At 40.4% G+C, this 20718-nt stretch overlaps 1 protein-coding gene across 1 annotated transcript; it reads left to right on the plus strand.

Moving 5' to 3' along the window:
• The first annotated feature begins 13839 nt into the window (after positions 1 to 13839).
• Positions 13840 to 15700, plus strand: LOC109211205 (WAT1-related protein At1g43650-like). Its single transcript, XM_019374706.1, has 7 exons — positions 13840 to 14060; positions 14171 to 14233; positions 14321 to 14434; positions 14554 to 14803; positions 14887 to 15045; positions 15211 to 15362; positions 15474 to 15700. The coding sequence occupies exons 1-7, from the start codon at positions 13858 to 13860 to the stop codon at positions 15628 to 15630; spliced, it is 1098 nt and encodes a 365-aa protein (XP_019230251.1). The 5' UTR covers positions 13840 to 13857; the 3' UTR covers positions 15631 to 15700.
• Positions 15701 to 20718: the final 5018 nt, after the last annotated feature.

The raw sequence follows: 20718 nt of genomic DNA on the forward strand, positions 1-20718 counted from the left end.
TTTCTTCTTCGTTCACGTTTTTAAGATCTCCCGGTTGAGCCTCCGGTGGGACTGATGAAGATGTTTTTCCCTTTTGAAGGGTGGCCTCTTCATCACTATCTTTCCATTCACCATCGAGGACCACTATGACTGTGGCCGACTCGGTCGGTACTTTCTTTATGTTCTTCTTTTGTTTCCCAGCCAAGGAAAAGCGTCATCTTTTTAGTTGCTTATTCTCGGGTTGGGGACTCCGAGAAGAAGCACCCTCAACGGAAGCAGATCCGTGAGCTCTGCTTCGGGCAAGGGAACTTTTTCATACAAAGATAAACGGAAGAAGAACTCAATTTACCTTATTTTTTGCCTTCCACCCGTATCTAGTGGCCATTTCCTTCCACCGGCGGAATTCTGGTATCATAATTTGCAAAATTTTCTGAACCCACTGGTCCAGGACTTGAACCCGTGGTGGTTCCCATCGGGTAGCTGGAACAAAATAAACAAGCAGATCATCAACAACGAAAAATAATTTTTTCATGGAGGAAGGAAATGAATAATCAAAAACTTACGAAAGCGATTTCACAATTCAGGAAAAGACAGAGTTGTGGCCGGGATAATGTACCTGGTAGCATTGATGACGAATCACTCCATCCACCTGTGATCGTTGTCATCATCCACACTGGTGAGAAGAACGTGGTGGCCACATATGCTGAAGTTTATTACTCCCCTACGGAAAACTTTGGGAGAGTAAGATTCATCATGTGTGCAAGGGTTAGGGTTTTCCCGGTCTCTGTACAAAGTTAGTGGAGGCAAGCCATTGTTCGCCGTACAGATGGGCTACTTGTGCTAAGCAGACCTGGTACCGGTGGCAAAATTCCAAAATTATGGGGTCGAGCCCTTGATTCGACCATAGGAGGAATAATCCCAGGGTAAAGGGATACGTAGACATACGTAAAACCCTTTTTGATAAAGGTAACCCACTCTATCATATCCGGGGCAAGAATATCAAGATTGGGTAGTTGCATTCCTCCTTCACAGTTGGGATACTAGAAAGGCGAATGGAGGAGAGATACCTACTAACAGGCCAAGTTCGTAAAGATACAAAAGTGGCCTTCTCTTGAAAGTTCTTAGCAGTGCTGAAGTGTTATGGTATGATGGTGCTTACATTGGAAGGTTTAGAATCGACATCGGCTCCTTTGTCCTTATTTTCCTTTGGCCTCCACCAAAGAGAAGACCAGAGTTTATAAAGAGTGCAGTGAAAGAAGCCATGGTAGTAAAGGATCAGTAAAACTTTTGCTAAGAGAGTTGAAGAAGGTGGAAAATTTTCTAATTAGTGGAAGAAAGGCTTATGAAAAGTTTGGAAGTAAAGAAGTAAAAATAATGAGTAGAAGGGAAGTTATAAACGGAAAAAATCATGGTTATGATTACCTTGAAAACCGAAAAAAATATTTGCTGAATCGTTGGGCAACACGTGTTCGGGGTATTAATTGCGAGAAGACGGATCTTTCAAGCGTCAAAGACTGCTCAGGAACTTTACCGCCAGGAAAGGAATCTTCACCAACTTCCCGGTAACACGAAGATATATCACTAGAAAATAGGGGAACTATCTGTATAGGGTAAAGTTGGTTTATAACAAATAGTTGAATGGTAATATGACACGTGGAACCGAAGATAGGCAAAAGCCAAGTCAAGTAACGACCAAAACCAGATACAACAAACACAACCGACATCGGGTAATTCCCGAATGGAGCGTAGTCAACGAGAGAAGATCAAGTATTTGCCATAGGATAATATTCAATGGGGGAATATTCTATAACATTAAATGAGCAATATTCCAAAGAATCAAGATTATGTACTAGGTCCATCTCACCCCAAAGTGCTTGGGTTTCTTCTGTGGTCAAGTTTTGAAGCTCTCCCGGTTGAGCTGATGAAGATGTTTTTCTCCTTTGAAAGGTAGCATGTTCATCACTGGATTCCTATTCATCATCGAGGACCACTGTGACTGTGGCTGACTCGGTCGGTATTTTCTTTATGTTCTTCTTTTGATTCCCAATAGAGGAAAAGCGTCGTCCTTTTGATTGCTTATTCTCGGGTTGGGGACTCTGAGAAGAGGCACCATCATCGAAAGCAGATCCGTGAGCTCTGCTTCGGGCAAGGAAACTTTTTCATGAAGTTATCTGTGTTCGTAAAAAGATAAAGGAAGAAGGACTCGAATTATCGTGATTTTTTTCCTTCCACCTATATCTTGTGGCCATTTCCTTCCACTGGCGGAATTCTGGTATTGTGATTTGCAAAATTTTCTGAACCCACTGGTCCAGGCCTTGAACCCATGGTGGTTCCCATCGGGTAGCTGGAAAAAAAGAAACAAGAAGATCAGCAACAACAGAAAATAATTTTTTCATGAAAACCCACTCTATCATATCCGGGGCAAGAATTTCAAGATTGGGACAGTTGCAGTCCTCCTTCACAGTTGGGATACTAGGAGGGCGAATGGAGGAGAGATACCTACTAACAAGCCAAGTCCGTAAAGACACAAAAGTGGCCTTCTCTTGAAAGTTGTTAGGAATGTTGAAGTGTTATGGTATGATTGTGCTTACAGTGGAAGGTTTAGAATCGACATCGGCTTCTTTGTCCATATTTTTCTTTGGCCTCGGCCAAAGAGAAGACCAGAGTTTCTAAAGAGTGTAGTGAAAGATGCCATGGCAATAAAGGATCAGTAAAACTTTAGGTAAGAGAGTTGAAGAAGGTGGAAAATTTTCTAAGAAGATGCAAAGAGGAAGAAGGCTTATGAAAATTTTAGAAGTAAAGAAGTAAAAATAATGAGTAGAAGGGAAGTTATAGATGGCAAAAAATCGCGGTCATGATTACCTCGAAAACCGGCAAAATATTTGCTGAATCATTGGGAAACACGTGTTCGGGGGTATTAAATGTGAGAAAATTTACCTTTCAAGGGTCAGAGACTGTTCAGGACCTTTCCCGCCAGGAAACTAATCTTCACCAACTTCCCGGTAATACGAAGATATGTCACTAGAAAACAGGGGAACTATTTGTATGGGGTAATATTAGTTTATAAGAAATAGTTGAATGGTAACATGACACACAGAACCGAAGATAGGCAAAAGGCAAGTCAAGTAATGACCAATACCGGGTACAACAAATGCAACCGACATCGGGTAAATCCTGAATGGAGCGTAGTCAACGGGAGAAGATCAAGTATTCCCATCGGATAACATTCAATAAGGGAATATTGTGATGACCCGCCATATCATCATGACACATAGGCGCCATTTGGCATATATTAATGCCACGTGGAAGCTTACATAATAAGAAGGCTAGCATTTGTGAGAAGATTCTAGAGAAGTGTGGAAATTTCCTTAAGAAGAACCTAGATCCTTGTGGATTTTCTAGGAAAGTCCTTGGAATCTTCTAGGCTTGTAGAGAATTCTAGAGAAAGCCCTTATCTTGTAAATATTAAGGACTTGTGTAATAATTAATATTTGCACACTAGCCCCTTGGAGACTAGTATATAAAGGGGGCCATTCAATTGTAATTCACCAAGCAAACAATTCAAGTTCGCTCTAATACAAAGTTTCCTTTAACCATTCTCTTGTGTTCTTTATACCATTCTCTTAGCGATCTCGAGTGTAGTAAGGCTGACTTGGCATAGCAAGAACGTGGGCAAGTTGTGCAAGATCGTGAGCGAGTTGTCAAGTGCCACATGTGTACTTAGTTAAAAACTAAGGACGTACAACGTGGTATCAGAGCGAAGGTTTCAACTAAGGGAATGACGAACGACGAAGAAATTAATGCTGCCAACACCCAAGCCAACGTCATCCAGGATGCTGCTGGCAAGAGCGGCCGTAGCAAAAAGAGGAATGCCACCAAAAAGAGCCAGGAGGTGCCAGCCGAGGTTGTGCCAAACGAAGGGCTTACATCCCAAGAACCATCTGCCACTGAGGCGAGCGAGGTTGAAGTGGAGGTCCTGCCTGAGGATATCTCGCTCGAAAAAGAGTGGGTGATGAAGATGAACGTGGGAATGGACGCCGTGGAGATTTTTGGCCAACGCTCAGGGAATATGGAAGGAACCCTTAGCGTTCATGAGGGGCACACTCTCTAAGAGATTGAGAGTATCCGAAATGACTTGGAGGGACGTACACAGACCGAGATGGAATTAAGGAAAACTATCACTACCTTAGAGTGCAGACTCATGGAGGCTTTGAGTACTATCGATGCTATGAAGGCAAAGATAGAGTACTCGAGGAGCATGTCAATGCTGGCGTGACCGAGGGAGCTAGCAATGTTGTAGTGACGAGGGAGGCCAAGATCGAGGCTCCCAAACCCCCGGTGTTCAAAGGTGTTCGTGATGCACAAGAAGTGGAAAACTTCCTTAGGCACTTGGAGAACTACTTCAGGCACGGAAAAGTGAGGGACGACGAGGCCAAGATCAGCACTGCCGTGTTGTACCCCTCAGAGACCGCAATGCTATGGTGGAGAAGGAAGATGGCCGACGTGGATAAAGGTCTATGTACTATTAGCACGTGGGATCAGTTCAAAGCCGAGTTCAAGCGAGAGTTCTTTCCAAACAATGTCTTGTACGAGGCAAGGTGCAAGCTCAGGGAGTTGAAGCAAATAGGGAGCATACGTGACTATGTCAAGCAGTTCACTACCCTTATGATTCAAATTCCCCAACCTGACCAATGATGACTTGTTGTTCCACTTCATGGACGGGTTGCAAAATTAGGCTAAACAAGAGTTACTATGTCAACAAGTTGCGGATATAGACCAAGCCATAGTGGAGGCTGAATCATTGATGGATTTCGGGCATGACAAGCATGACAAAGGCAAAGGCAAGGAGTTAAAGGTTAGCTATGTCAGAGGTGGGGGAGACCGTGGCAAAGGCAAGGAGATACGACAAAGATACTCCAAGACTCAAGATTCCAAAAAGTTAAGTGGTCGTCAGGGCTACGTCGAGAAGAAGGCACAAGCCGAGAAGAAGGGATGCTATATATGGGGAGGTCCACACGGCTTCAAGAATTGTCCTGACCTCAAGAGCCTCAGTGCCATGGTCCGTGAACGGAAGGAGCAGCCATAAGGAGAGAGTCTGGGAACTGCACAGTTAGGTATGATCGAATTATGTGGTGTTGACACGAAGCATGCTATCCAACCTACCGAGAATGGCAATCAGTACGTAGATGTCACCATAAACAACAAGCCCGCTCGTGCAATGGTGGATACTGGAGCAACTCATAATTTCGTGACTGAGGCTGCCGCAAGGAGACTAGATTGAAGCTTGTTCCAACTAACTCCCACGTCATGACCGTGAATGCCGAGGTACAGAATGCTCGTGGGGTAGCTAATGGAGTTGGTGTCAAATTGGGAACTTGGAAAGGTATGAAAAACTTTACCGTAATCGCTATGAATATCTTTGACATCATACTGGGGCAAGAGTTCTTTAGTCATTGTCATACTTTGATCGACCCCTACCTCCAATGTCTCTTGGTTATGGATCGAGAAGGATCTTGCACGGTACCTACAGTGACTATGCCGCACGGACAAATCCAAGCACAACTCTCAGCTATGCAGGTTGTCAAGGGGATCAAGAAGGGGGAGCCGACGTTCGTGGAAACCATTGCAAGTCTAGAGGAAGACAAGAATTTTCAAGAGATAGTGCCGCCTTGCATAGAGAAGTTGCTTGAGGAAAAAAAAGATGTCATGCCCGAGTAGTTGCCTAAACACTTGCCGCCTAGGCGAGAGGAGGATCACAAGATTGAGTTGGAGCCAGAGGCTAAGCCACCTGCATTTTTCCCATATCGTATGCACCGCCCGAGCTAGAGGAGCTCAGGAAACAACTGAAAGAGCTGCTAGATGTTGGTCACATTTGCCCATCAAAGGCACCTTTTGACGCACCAGTATTGTTTCAGAAGAAGAAGGATGGATCGTTGCGTTTATGCATAGACTACCGAGCACTTAATAAGGTCACAGTGAAGAATAAGTACCCGATCTCACTCATTGCTGACTTGTTTGATAGACTTGTGCAAGCCAAGTACTTTACCAAGGTGGACCTTCGAAAGGGATACTACCAGGTTCGCATTGAGGAAGGGGATCAGCCAAAGACAACATGTGTGATGAGATATGGAGCCTTTGAGTAGTTGGTGATGCCCTTTGGCTTAGCCAATGCACCGACCACATTTTACACCCATATGAACAAGATTTTCCATCCCTACCTTGATCAGCTCGTGGTAGTCTACTTAGACGACATAGTCATCTACAACAACACCTTGGAGGAGCACATGGAGCACTTAAGGAAGGTTTTCAAGTCTTGCAAGAGAATGAGCTATACATCAAGAGGGAGAAATGTGAGTTTGCACAATCAAAGGTGCACTTCTTAGGCCATGTGATTAGCAATGGTGAGCTACGCATGGACGGGGCTAAGGTACGTGCTATCCAACAGTAGGAGGCACCTACAAAGGTAACTGAGTTGAGATCTTTCCTTGGCCTTGTTAACTACTATCGTCGGTTCATTACTGGCTACTCAGCCAAGGCCACACCATTGACTGAGTTGCTAAAGAAGAACAAGCCATGGGTTTGGACGGAGCATTGTCAAAAGTCATTTGAAGGCCTTAAGGCAGGTGTAATAGAGGAGTCAGTCTTGGCATTACCCGACTTTGCGAAGATATTTGAGGTGCATACAGATGCCTCAGACTTTGCCATTGGGGTGTCCTGATACAGGATAAGCATCCCATAGTGTTTGAGAGTCGCAAGTTAAATGAGACGGAGCGGCGTTACACGGTGCAAGAGAAGGAAATGACTGCCATTATGCATTGTCTTCGTACATGGAGACATTTACTTCTCGGTTCAAGGTTCGTGGTCAAGACCGACAATGTGGCTACTAGCTACTTTCAGACACAGAAGAAACTCACACCAAAATAGGCTAGGTGGCAGTATTTCTTAGCCGAGTTTGATTATGCGCTGGAGTATAAGCCGGGCAAAGGTAATGTTGTAGCCGATGCGTTGAGCCGAAAAGCCGAGCTTGCTACAATCACTTCAGCAAGATGGGACATTCGGGAGGCTATAAAAGAAGGCATGCAGCATGATCCAATAGCCAAACAGCTTATCGAGTTAGCCAACAAAGGCAAGACGAGACGGTTTTGGATAGAAGACGGCCTACTACTTACCATAGGTCGGCGTGTCTACATGCCTAAGTTTGGAGACATTAGATGATGGATAATAAGCGAGAGTTATGACACAATGTGGGCTGGTCATCCGGGTCAACATCGCACTAGGGCCTTGGTTGAGTCGAGCTACTATTGACCACGCATGCGAGATGACATAGAGTGCTATGTGCAGACTTGTCTTGTCTATCAACAGGACAAGATTGAACAACAACAGCCCGGAGGACTTTTGGAGCCACTTCAAGTTGCAGTGCGTCCATGGGAGAGCGTCACTATGGACTTCATCACTTGTCTACCGAAGTCCGATGGTTATGTTACTATTATGGTGGTCGTGGATAGATTTTCTAAATATGCCACCTTCATGCCCGCCTCACCAGGTTGCACTGCCAAGGAAGCCCCCAAGCTATTCTTTAAGGGCGTGGTGAAGTATTGGGGCTTACCAAGGCATATTATCAATAATCGAGACCCCCGTTTTACTGGAAACTTTTGGAGAGAGTTATTCGACATACTTGGCACGGAACTGCACTTATCCACTAGTTTCCACCCACAGACAGATGGACAAACGGAATGGGTCAATGCCTTACTAGAATTCTACTTGAGGCATTATGAGCGCACATCAGAATGATTGGGAAAGGCTCCTAGAGATCACTCAATTCTCTTATAACTTTCAGCGGAGTGATTCCACGGGGCGCATACCATTTGAGCTAACCACAGGCCAACAACCACAAACTCCACATTCATTACCAGTTGCGTTCGAGGGAAGGAGTTTGGGGCTTATCATATGGCCAAAGGATGGGAGGAGCAGCTTGACACTGCTAAGTCCTACTTGGATAGGGCAGCTAAGAAGATGAAGAAGTTTGCGGACTGTAAGCGCCATCCCACGGATTATAGGGGACATGGTCATGGTGAAGTTTAACCCAAGACAGTTCAAGGCACTACGGGGCATGCATCAGAATCTGATTCGTAAGTATGAGGGGCCATTTAAGATCGTCGCCAAGGTAGGCAAGATCTCATACAAGCTTGACATGCCATCGTATCTTAAGATCTACCCTGTCTTCCATGCCAGCATGCTTAAGTCATATCATGAAGATAAGGATGATCTGAGTCGGGGCCAATCAAGTCGAGCACCTATGACTATCACCGCCTAGCATGATCGGGAGATTGAGGCTATTATGGATTACCATGCCAGGCGAAAACAAGGACAAAAAGCCACCTCTATGTTCCTCGTCATTGGAAGGGGCTATCACCGGAAGAGGCGACATGGGAACGATATGAAGACTTATGGCATTTCAAAGATAAAATCCGAGAGTTTATGCAGCAGCATTGCGCCGCGGTCGTCGCAATATTAGGTGGGGAAGAGTGTGATAACCCGCCACATCATCATGCCACATAGGCATCATTTGGCATATATTAATGCCATGTGGAAGCTTACATAAGAAGAAGGCTAGCATTTGTGAGAAGATTCTAGAGAAGTATGGACATTTCCTTAGGAAGAACCTAGATCCTTATGAGATTTGCTAGGAAAGTCCTTGGAATCTTCTAGGCTTATAGAGAATTCTAGAGAAAGCCCTTATCTTGTAGATATTAAGGACTTGTGTAATAATCAATATTTACATACTAGCCCCTAGGAGACTAGTATATAAAGGGGGGCCATTCATTTGTAATTCACCAAGCAAACAATTCAAGTTCTCTCTAATACAAAGCTTCCTTGAACAATTCTCTTGTATTCTTTCTACCATTCTATTAGCGTCTTGAGTGTAGTAAGGCTGACTTGGCATAGCAAGAATGTGGGCAAGTTGTGCAAGATCGTGAGCGAGTAGTCAAGTGTCACACGTGTACTTAGTTAACAACTAAGAACGTGACAATATTCTATAACATTTAATGAGCAATCGTTACAGAGAATATTTGCATTCATGGCCTGTCGTTACATGCTCATCAATGACTCTTTTATTATCATTTAAGAGGAGTTTAATCCTAGGATCTCGTGTCTCCATATAAAATTATAAGCCATTGTATGGACACGAAATAATTTCTGCATACTAAAGCTTTATATCTTGTTACTTTTGCTCTCAATTTAACAACTTTGCTTAAACTTGATCGCTTATTCTCATTTTTGCTCTCGGAGATATTGCGTTCGAAGTCAGGCTTGTCATCTTCTTCAATTTCAATTACTAATCTTAAGATTTATTTTATCTCTTTATCATCTTTTGGATCAATTCAACTCGCTGGTTTATTAACCACATAATAAATTCAATTGTATTATTTTACGAGTAAATAATATACATATAGTAGATGATGAAATCTTTTGGTGAAAATTTTGATACTCACACCCTCGCTAATCTGATAAACAATGCTCCAATCTAATTTTGGCTTATATGATATTAGATGATGGCTCAATCACTTTTACAGTTGAACCCATCCCATGACTGTGGATGAGAGAAATCCCATTTAGTAATGACCAACAAAAGTTAATTTCCCTTTCCCTGTTCTGTACCTTGCTCCGATAGGACTACCTAGACTATAAACAAAATTATTTGGTCATTCTGATTTGTGCAGTTGTACAAATTAAAGAGGAATATGAAATTATGAACTGAAGAAGTTAATAAGCAGGTTATGCCAATTATCATGAATACGAAAATCATCACTCGCCTCCATCTCAGAAATGTTCGACAAGGTTGCTAATTAGGCAAGCACCTCAAGGAAACCTTGCCATTTTTTGATAATCTCTCGAGGAAGAGAAGAAATAATAAAACAAGAATTTGAAATAAAGTTGGAAATATACGGTAAAAACGGTTCTTTGTATGAAGCCTAAGAAAAGATGAGGAGGAGAATGAGATATTGTTTGCTGTTCAAGAATTCTTGTTTAGGCAGTTCATACCATCCATACATAGTGTTTTGATCTAAGATTTCAATTCTTCCGTGTTTCAGCAGTAATATATTCTTCCATGGAGCTAAGGTCCAAAATATGGAAGAAACAAGCGTTTCCACGACTCTACCACCCAGTCAATTCTGTTCCACTTAATCCCTCTTTCATGGCCACATATCTTTCCAGCTAAGGAATGGGAAATCTTTCTCCTGTTACATGAATCCAATTTTCATTTCATCGGGGAAAAGCCATCCGGGGTGAACAAGAATTGGGGATCGGATGCGGGCGAAATTCCCGCCAATGGCTGAGATGTTCAGTCGACTCCCTCCCCCTTTGTGGGGGTCCCGACCCCTACGAGTGAGCAGAAAAGGGAGGAGGAAAGAGGCCCTGGTGAACTTCACAAAAATTTCTGTAATTGATCAAGAGTCGAGATTTAATATGTTAAGTTGCCACTTAAGAGTCTAAAGACAGAAAAAATATCAAGAGTTTATATGGGATGACCCTGAAATCTTAGTGCATTGAAGTGAAAAAACAAAACCATTAATGCTGAAAATTCTACAAATTTAATTCTTGTAAAAACAAACTTTATGGAATATATATATATATATATATATATATATATATATATATATATATATATATATATATATATATATATATATGTTATTATTAGGGGTGTCAATGGATATTTAAGAGCCGACTAAACCAATCGAACCATACCGTATCGAACCGATTTTTAGGTTTCTTTTAATAAAACGGTAGGTTTTTATAAAAATGTATAACCGTACTGATAATTAGGGTAGGTTTTTTATTTTATAAAAATAAATTAAAAAAATACCGAACCGTACGGAATAAATTTACATGTGAAAATATATTTATATATTAACTTTAAGAATAATAATGTATTAAAATTTTCCTTGGGCCTTGGAATAGTGAAAACAGTTACATGCAAACATGTAATTAAACTCAAAATCTTAATTCCTAAACCCATAATGGTACTCCTATTGAAACTAAATTATTTTCAATATATTCACTAGCAAGACACAAGTCTAGCGATTAGTAGCATACTACAATGTATTGAATATGTTTCCTTTCATATGATTTAGATTTATCTTTTTGAATATTTAATCTTCTATAAACTTTATTCTTGAGTTCCAGCTTGGTTGATATCTTTTCACTCGGTTAATATATTTGTTTAGTTTCTTTTACGCTGCTGTAGAATAGTTGATGGATATATGTATACTCTGGCCATCTTTAATATTTTCTTAATTCATCACCCTTTAAAGAGTAAAAATATCTAGAGAGTTTGCTAAGTCCTATAAAAGTACGTATGTTATTCATTCTACTTTTACTAGTGACTTTTACATGACATTTAAAAAAAATACCGAAAACTAACCGAACCATGCCGATACCGAAGAGAAACCGACATGATTGAGACGGTTTCAAAAAGTCTAATTTTGGTTATGCATAATAGAATATCCGAAAAGTTGGTGTGGTACAAATTTTAGAAAATAACCGTCCGAACCGAACCATTGACACCCCTTCTGGACCAAGACTATTTAATTGCTCTTTCGGAAAATTGGAATTACTATTTTAGTTGTTAACTATACCTTTACACAAAAAAAAATATTCTTTAATTTTCCGGTGAAATATTTATTATTTGTTGATAAATCTAAAGCTTGTGCCTTTGTCTTTTTCATATTGGGTCTTAGTGCTCCACCAATGATCTGTACCTCTCCAACCTTATACTAGTAAGTTTTACGATCCAAGCCCATGTCACGTATTTTTCACTTTGGCCCAGTAGACCTCGTTGATTTGTCCCTTGGGCTACTACTATCATGGAGCCCAAAAGTGTGTGTGCCATGTGAACTTGTGTTATGCTTTATAAAGCTCTTTTCCATTTCGATGTAGGATTTGCCTAGTCTATCATGTACACCTCTTCTTCCAGAAGTTTGCTAGCCTAGAAGTCTGTCAGTCCTTCTCTTTAACCCGCTGTCATCGGCTCACCCTCCGTTATGGGTGTCTGATCACGCCCAACTATGCCTTATAAAAAGACCTCTGCGGACGTTGCAAATATAACCCGAGTATTACGCCCAGGGTCGAATCCACAGAGAGTTAACCTATCAACCGCTATCTTCAGACCCACTAAGTCTTCAGAACCAGCTTCCCAAATATTCAAATCTCAGTTGAGTGTTCTTTAATAACTAGCTTGCAAATAACTAAATGGCTGTAACTAAATTAAAAGGGTTGTAAACAATTATGAGAAAAAGCTAAGGCAATGATTTCCCCTATTGATGGAATCCCTTCTGTTTATGCTCATACAAATTTACCCACACATCTCTATCAATCATGAATGCTAATCTTGCCGCAAATCTCTCCCGAGTAATCACAGTAATCTACTATTGCACTCTCCCGAGATACACTAGCTTGCTTTATTTAGCACAATTCAATTTAGATTGCACTCAAGGCTTCGTTATTCCTAATCCCGCCTTTAAACCCACAATTATAGATTCCTCTAATAATTTAGGAGTGGTGTTGTTCAACAATACCCTAAATATGCACTCTTTTCCAAGTTATGCACACTAAATAGGCACAGCTAATTGAGGATCCTGTCAATTAACTACAACGAACACGAAGTTGAACAAATAAAGATTAAACTAGCAATTTGTATTCACATAAACAAGAAGTTCATCACCCAATAGGTTCCATCAACGCCTTAGACAAGGAATTTAGCTACTCATGGCTATGGGAAAATAAACTAAGCTTGAATTCATCATAAAATCAAAAGAAAAGAAGAAAAATGTTTAGAGTATTTTCTCCCAATCTTTTTCCTTGCTAAGAAACCTAAAAAATCAATACATGCCTCTCTTGGGCGAAGTCTAATGTTTTAACTAGGGTTTAGGTCTAAAAATCCCGTAATTGACACTTTGGTCCCTGAAGTTTACTGCGCCTGCCGCGGTTCTGCCGCGGTCACGGTAGAACCGCGGCCAAACACCCTCGCGGAATCTCAATCTTCTGCAGCTGCTTCCCATCGCGGTTCTGCCGCGGTCGCGGTGGAACCGCGATGGATCCAGTTCTCTGAATCTTCGACCTGTTTTTGCACGGGTCACTTAGGAAATTTCACAGTTGGCCTCTTTTTCATCACTTTTGACTCCAAAACTGCTCCTTAGCCGTCTTTATACATATATCACCTACAAATCATGAAAAACACTAATAAGAGCATTTTGTCATCACTTTTAGCATTAAAACTACACAAGAAGGTGATTATTTAAGGTGTGATTATAGTCAAATTCACATATTATCAGTGTCACAGTAAGAGTACCTAATACCAGTTAAGTACTAGCAAAATAGAGAAGAATATCTAGTCTTTGAGATAAAGCGCTGTCAAAGTAATTTGCAAGTCAAGCTTGTAATTCTTGCTTATGAGACCAATCTGGGGAGACATTTATGCTAGTACAAATCCACTCAACTTACTCTCCATGCCTAAATATCTCAATAATGTAACAAACATATAAGTGTCAAATGTGGCTCTTGCAACACTTAAACGACAATCTAAAGTCTAAACTATGTTACTTCATCCTTCTGGTTACTGTATAACATAGAAAAAGATTTTCCCTAACAAGTTTGGCACAGAAGTTATCATTAAGAGCTGGTTTTTAGTCTGCATATATACAGAGGTAACATTTCTCAATTTAGTTACTTTAGTGAATTGAAGTATAAAATGAAGCTTGACCCCACTTAACTGATCAACAGCACTACATAAATCAACTTTTTGGTTACAAGTTTCTCTATAAATGGAAGAGTCTGCAATGCATTTGGTGTCCAAGAAACCAAATAGACCAGAAAATGAAGCATTTACTTGGTTGTGCTATCTCAATGGAAAAGTATAAAGCCAATATAGCCATGCTCCTCACACAAATGTTTTTTGCAGGCATGGCTTTGTTTTCTAAAGCTGCAATATCTGAAGGCATGAACCCTTATGTTTTTGTTACTTATCGTCAAGCATTTGCTGTCCTCGCGTTGGCCCCACTCGCTGCCTTCTTCGAGAGGTTAATTTGTCCAACAATTTGTCTATCTCTTACTATGTCCATTTCATATTTGAGAGCTTCATTATTGAGTTATAACAACTATTTTATGTTACTTTTTTTCAATTAAATAGAAAGACTGTGGTCCCTTTATCCTACAACATCCTGTTGAAGATCTTACTGATGTCATTTCTTAGGTAAGTTCACTGTTAAATATTCAACTTATTGAACTATTGTTTGTAAATTTCTTTAGCCTCACTTGATTAATTCTGTGATATTTTCAGCACTCTAAGTTTGAATCTCTACTACTTCTCCATACACTATACAACAGCAACCTTTGCTGCAGCCACCACTAACATAATTCCATCCATAACTTTTGTTATGGCAGTTATCCTAAGGTAGCTATACTTAAAAATTGCCTGAGCAGCCTTAATTATATTGAGGATAAAAGTAAGCATATTAGCTAATAATCTCTGTTTTTGTCTCCTTTTTTTCTTTGTTCGAATCAAATATATAGGGTGGAGACTCTATCAATAAAGCAGTCACATGGAATGGCAAAAGTATTGGGTTCTTCAGTTTGTGTTTCAGGAGCTTTGGTTTTTGCCTTAGTTAAAGGGCCACATTTAAACTTCATGAACTGGTCTATGGGAAAAACAAAGGGAACTCATACCTCAAATTTTCATTATACTTTGAAGGAAGAATGGGTAAAAGGTTCACTAGTCATGCTTTTAGCTAACATAACATGGTCTCTGTGGCTCATTTTACAGGTAACTCTTCAGCCACATCCTTAAGTTTAAATGGAAAAAGAATTACAATATGTTCATTAATTGACACATATTGCTTCTCTTAGGTCCCTATTATAAAACAATATTCGGCAAAGCTACGTCTTGCCACCCTATACTGCTTGTTTAGCTGCATACAATCATCAGTTTGGGCAATGGCAATGGAAAGGAAGATATCAGCATGGAAGCTCAAATGGGACATCAATCTTTTTTCAGTGGCTTACTGTGTATGTTTTCTCATACACATGCAGTTTAAAATGACTTTTACGCTATCAAATCACCTAAAAGATAAATACAAGTAACCGTTCAAACATGAAAAATAAGGCAAGTAACCTGCTCCAACGAGTTAAAACACTATAGTTTTATAATTAATTCAGCAAAAAATATTGCAGGGTGTGATTGTTACAGGGATAACATACTGGTTACAGCTTTGGGCAGTAGAGAAGAAAGGACCAGTATTCACAGCCATGTTCACTCCATTAGCACTTATCATAACTGCTATAGTGTCAGCATTTTTGTGGAAGGAGACACTTTATATTGGAAGGTCCATAATCATATGTTATCCTTCTAATTTCAACTTAAATTATTCAACCCTTCAATTTTCTCAGTATAATTAAACTTCAAAAGCTCAATTTTCAGTACTTTTTTTTGGCAGTGTTTGTGGAGGAATATTGCTAGTTGGTGGACTCTACTTGGTCCTATGGGGAAAGAATAGAGAAGCAGAGAGGGAAGTAAATAAAGATCAAATACTGGAAACCAAGGATGGAACCACAGTGGAATGCATTACATTGCATTCTACATCAGTAATTTGATAGGACAGTATTAGGTTTTTACACTTATTTTCCAAAAAGCATGTCCACTAACAAGCATGGACTGTCCAATATTACCTAGCAAATTAAATAGATTTGGTTCTTATACAAAGTTTCAGTGCTCTCCAGTCTCATCATGATCTACTTCAAAGTAAAAACATAAAAGTGAAGTCTTACAAATCTTACTTTGTAAATTAAAGTTGCAGTCATGTGACTAGGAGGTCACGGGTTCAAGTCGTGGAAACAACCTATTGCAGGATAAGACTGCGTACAATAGACCCTTGTGGTCCGACCCTTCTCCGAACCCCGCACATAGCAGGAGCTTGGTGCATCGGGCTACCTTTTTGTACGAATTTTACTTTGATCATAGATACCATGTCATCCATGAATTCTAATAAAGTTTAACTTAGATACAATTGTGTCAATCGATCATTCATATACTATTAGGTCAATAAAAGGTAACTAGTCTATAAGTTGTAAGTAATTGTCTATTGAAATGTGGACAATCTAAAGAATAAGGTATGTGACATGTTATAACAAATTAAATCATCTTGATACTATAGTTTTTTTTTACCCAATTAGTTAGTATATAAGTACTCCCTCCGTTCACTTTTAGTTGTCAAGTATTCTAAAAATAAATTTCTATTTTTACTTGTCACTTTTCGCATATGAAGAGAAAAATAATTTTTTTTCCTGTTTTGTCCTTAACATTAATTACTCATTCCAAATTATTTTCCAAATCCATTAAGACTATACACCAATTAATATGGATATCATGTTAAATTATGTACTTTATTTCTTAAAAGGTGTGCAAAATTAATAATGGACACGTAAAAGTGAACAGAGGAAGTATAAGTTAAATCTTCTAGTACCCTCTCCTTCCCAATCAATGTATATATAATTTATATATACCAGCTAAAATAGTAAACACTAAATCTTGTCGGCTATTTATGAAACAATGCCCAAGATTAATACTCCCACAATAGGAATGAAAGCAGATACAGGACAATAAAGATTCTAATAAAATTGCATTGAAACAGAATTCAAGAAGCTGATGCACATAAATGAGCTAATTGGTATTTCATCTAATCGAAGGAGAGCATAGTAATTCAGGCACTATAACTGAGCAATGTCTACTAATGCATCAATAGTTAAGAGACGCCGAAACCAAAGTAACAATAAATTGAACTCAAGTGACCAAAATATGTGCTAAAAAAAGAATGAACAATTGTACATGTAGCGCATGAAATGCTATATATTAACAGGGTCAGGTACCCCGTTAACGTATAACACATATATTACATGCGCTATACCCCAAAACCTATTCTCACTTCTTACTGATGCTTGGATCTGATCTCCCCGCTGTAAAGCCTGCCATTAAAATTAAATTAAATCACACTTCAGCCAAATTGGCTATAAGAATTCATCATTTAAAGTAACGCATCAAATTCAATTGTCAGTAAAAGAAAAAAGGTAATGTAGTATTGAATTACATTTTCTTAAAGTTACCTTCCACTTAATTTCAACGATGACTGTTATTTCAATTGTTGCATGATGGATATGATTTGAGTGAGAAAAAAAATGTTAATTTAACAATAAAATTGTTAATCATTACTCCCTCCGGTCCATTTTAGTTGATTTTTTGCCCTTTTTTTGTGGTCCACAATATTTGATTTTTTCAAATATCAAGAAGGAATTAACTTTTTTTCCAAAGTTGCCCTTGGAGTAAAAAGTCGCAAAGTATCTGTTATATTTTCAATGAACAAATTAAAAAGATAGTAAAGGTTAAATATGGACAATCTCATTCTTAATTAATGTTAAAAGATGAATTTCTTAATATGTGTGAAAACAGTTAAAGATCCAATTAAAGTGGATCGTAGGGAGGAAAAACTATCTTTTTGTTCTAATATTAAATCTCCGATTTAATTTTCTAGCTATTTCCGGTTTGTAGATACAATAATATTTTTATAATCTAATGGTTTAAAATCATTGATCCGCCTTTATAAGGTGTCCACAAAAAACTTAAGTTATTATCATTGGCACTCGAAAATTTGTTTGCACGTGGTTTTCTTTTTGTATACGTTCAAGATCAGGTATGCCGGATCTCTCAGGCTCGAGGGGTCGCCTTAGGCCCGAGTTCAGATAAGGTCGAGTGCGAGCTCGATGGACCAGACTCGAGCTCGAAGACAGAGTACAACACCCGAAGACTGAAGTACGATGGATACCAAAGCCGAGTATGCTCAACCCCAAAATAATACCGTTATGGATTTGTAACAGAATGAGCGAGATTCCTTCCACGTCCTCAAATCATGGCGCAAATCCCGGAATAGAATTATACGATTCCGTACTAGGCGGTTAGACGGCTGTCCCAATAAGATTCCTTACTGTAAATGGAAATGTACCTTATTTAGGGCTCCCCTATTATATAAAGGGGACCCCAATCATTTGTAAAGATCATCTAATGATTGGTAAAGAATATACTCTCTACTTTTCGCTCATTGTTCATCACAATTGTCCTTTAACTTTATTGTTCTTGGTATCCCGAGGTCACTGAGCTCGAGGTCGATACTACTAAAGTAACACTGGTTTGATTCACTTATTTCTTTCATTTACACTTTATACTTCCTGATCGTTAATTGGTATTGAGCTAATCACATATCTTTAAAACCACAAATCAAATTTAATTGTTACTCGTATTTTCCTTAGAACCGGGCCCCTCGGTCTCGCTCTCCAAATGACCTCCAAGACGAGGTGCTCTTTTGTTGCCTGATGGCTCGGGTACTTTGCTCGAACTACCCTCAGAGATTTCTTTGGTTCGAGAATGAACCGCATCAGCCACCATCGGTTAGGCGGTCTTCGAAGCGTCAGCGCTTCCTCTTTTCCGAACTACCAACAGGCAGTCATCATCCTTCCCCTCTTCATCCTCATTCCGAAGGTGTTGGGCCGTTTCTGGAGACAGGGCCACGGTATCGGCCTTAGGCTTTCGAGCCTTGCTTTTCTTTGGCGTCGGGGAATTTGCAGGCGATCCCCTCTTTCTTTTCCTTTCCTTGGAGGGCTTTGGGATTTCCTCTTCACCGAGCGGGGGGCGGCCGCATGCAGTAAGTATTTCACTAAGGAACACAAGAATGCAAACAAGACAACTCACCATGGTTTTTAGCCTCCCATCGGCCCTTAGCCAGGTCACGCCAGCTGCGTTCCGCGTATGAAGAAGTGGAGGCTAGTTGTCGTACCCAACCTTCAAGGTCTGGGACCGCACCAGGAAACCAAGCAACAGCTACACCATCGGAAAGAGATTAGATCGAGAAAGGGATGTGGTCGGGAAAGAGTAAGGAAAGCAGAATATAAAGTCACTACCGATAAACCTGTACTTACGTTTCATGTTCCATTCCTCGGGGAATGGCATCCTCTCAGCAGGAATCAGGTCGAACGTCCTGATTCAAACAAATCGGCTCATCCATCCTCGGTCCTTGTCCTCATCGATGCTGGAGAAGAGAGATTTCGAGGGTCGGCGTTGCAGCTTTACCAGACCACCTCAATAAAGGCAAGGGATGTATAGTCTGATCAAGTGGTCGAGGGTGAAAGGCATCCCCTCGATCAAGCTCGAGAAGTATCTAATTAGGTAGACGATGTGCCAGAATGAAGGGTAGATGTGGCCAAGCGTCACCTGGTATTGTTGGAAAAATCAAGAATAACTGGATCTATGGGACCCAGAGCTGGATCTGCAGGACCCAACGTGAATGGGTAGGTATATACGCTTAAGTACCATGCCTTATGAGTGGTGATATCCTCTTCAGGGGAAGGGAACACCACATCTTTGTTCTCCCAGCTGCAGTCCTTTTTCACCTGCTCAAGCTCTCTTTCAGTTATCAAGCAGATGTATCGGGACATGGGCTCACATCGACCTGGTGTCGATGCAGGTTTATCAATTTTGAAATCGGATGTTAGTTCGCACGGCAGGGGAATACACTCCTTGATACGAGGTGGTACCACTGTTTTACTTCTGGCCGGCCGTGATGGCGAAGAGGCTTTTTCTTTTTAAGGAACAGTTTTAGATGTTTTAGCCATGGCGGTTTATAAATTTAAAAGAGGAGAAAGAGTAGATGTTGTAGTGAGAGCAAATTGAGAAGAAGGTGAACTCAAAGAACTTGAAGGAGCTAAGGAGATTTCATGAATGATTTGAGAAGTAAAATTTGCAAAAATCATGAAAGTGGCCTATTTATAGAGGCAGCTTAAGCGTATTGGGGAAGCCAAATAGCCGACCGTCAGCTGCCTCCAATTAATGATCTTGGGAACTATGCGAAAACGACTTTCCAATCACTTCGACTGCTGACATCACGAGATTGACATCATGATCAGGGCATCGGAAAATCGAGGATCAAACCGTTTCTTATCGTCTTACTCTAAGAAACGCGGGACTATCTGTATACGGGAAGGATCAGGTATGTCCGATCTCCCAAGCTCAAGGGGTTGCCTTAGGCCCGAGTTCAAATAAGGTCAAGTTCGAGCTCGATGGACCAGACTCGAGCTCGAAGACAGAGTGCAATGCCCGAAGATTGAAGTACGATGGATACCGAAGCCGAGTATGCTCAACCCCAAAATAATGTCGTTATGGATTTGTAACAGAATGAGCGAGATTCCTGCCACGTCTCCAAAATCATGGCGCAAATCCCGGAATATAATTGTACGATTTCGTACTAGGCGGTTAGACAGCTGTCGAAATAAGATTCCTTACTGTAAATGGAAATGTACCTTATTTAGGGCTCCCCTATTATATAAAGGTATTGCTGTATTGTGGTCCGGGCCCAGGCCAAACGCGCCTAAACAGGCCGGGCAAAACGGGCCTGGGCTTAGGCGGGCCCGGGCCAAACGGTCCCAATGGGTGGAACCGGCCCACGGCGGTCCTAAGCCCATATGGTCCCGGGCTAAATGGGTCGGGCCCACGGGCCTAACGGGCTTTTTCGTTCCGGGCTATTTTTTTTAAATTTTTTTTTATCTAAGGCAATTTCTTGTAAACTATATATGTATATACTAATATAAATTGCTTATATATAGCTATATAAATATATATAGTATATATAATATGTATAGTAT

This window comes from Nicotiana attenuata, unplaced genomic scaffold (genome assembly GCF_001879085.1).
Source record: "Nicotiana attenuata strain UT unplaced genomic scaffold, NIATTr2, whole genome shotgun sequence".
Classification (NCBI taxonomy): Eukaryota; Viridiplantae; Streptophyta; class Magnoliopsida; order Solanales; family Solanaceae; genus Nicotiana; species Nicotiana attenuata.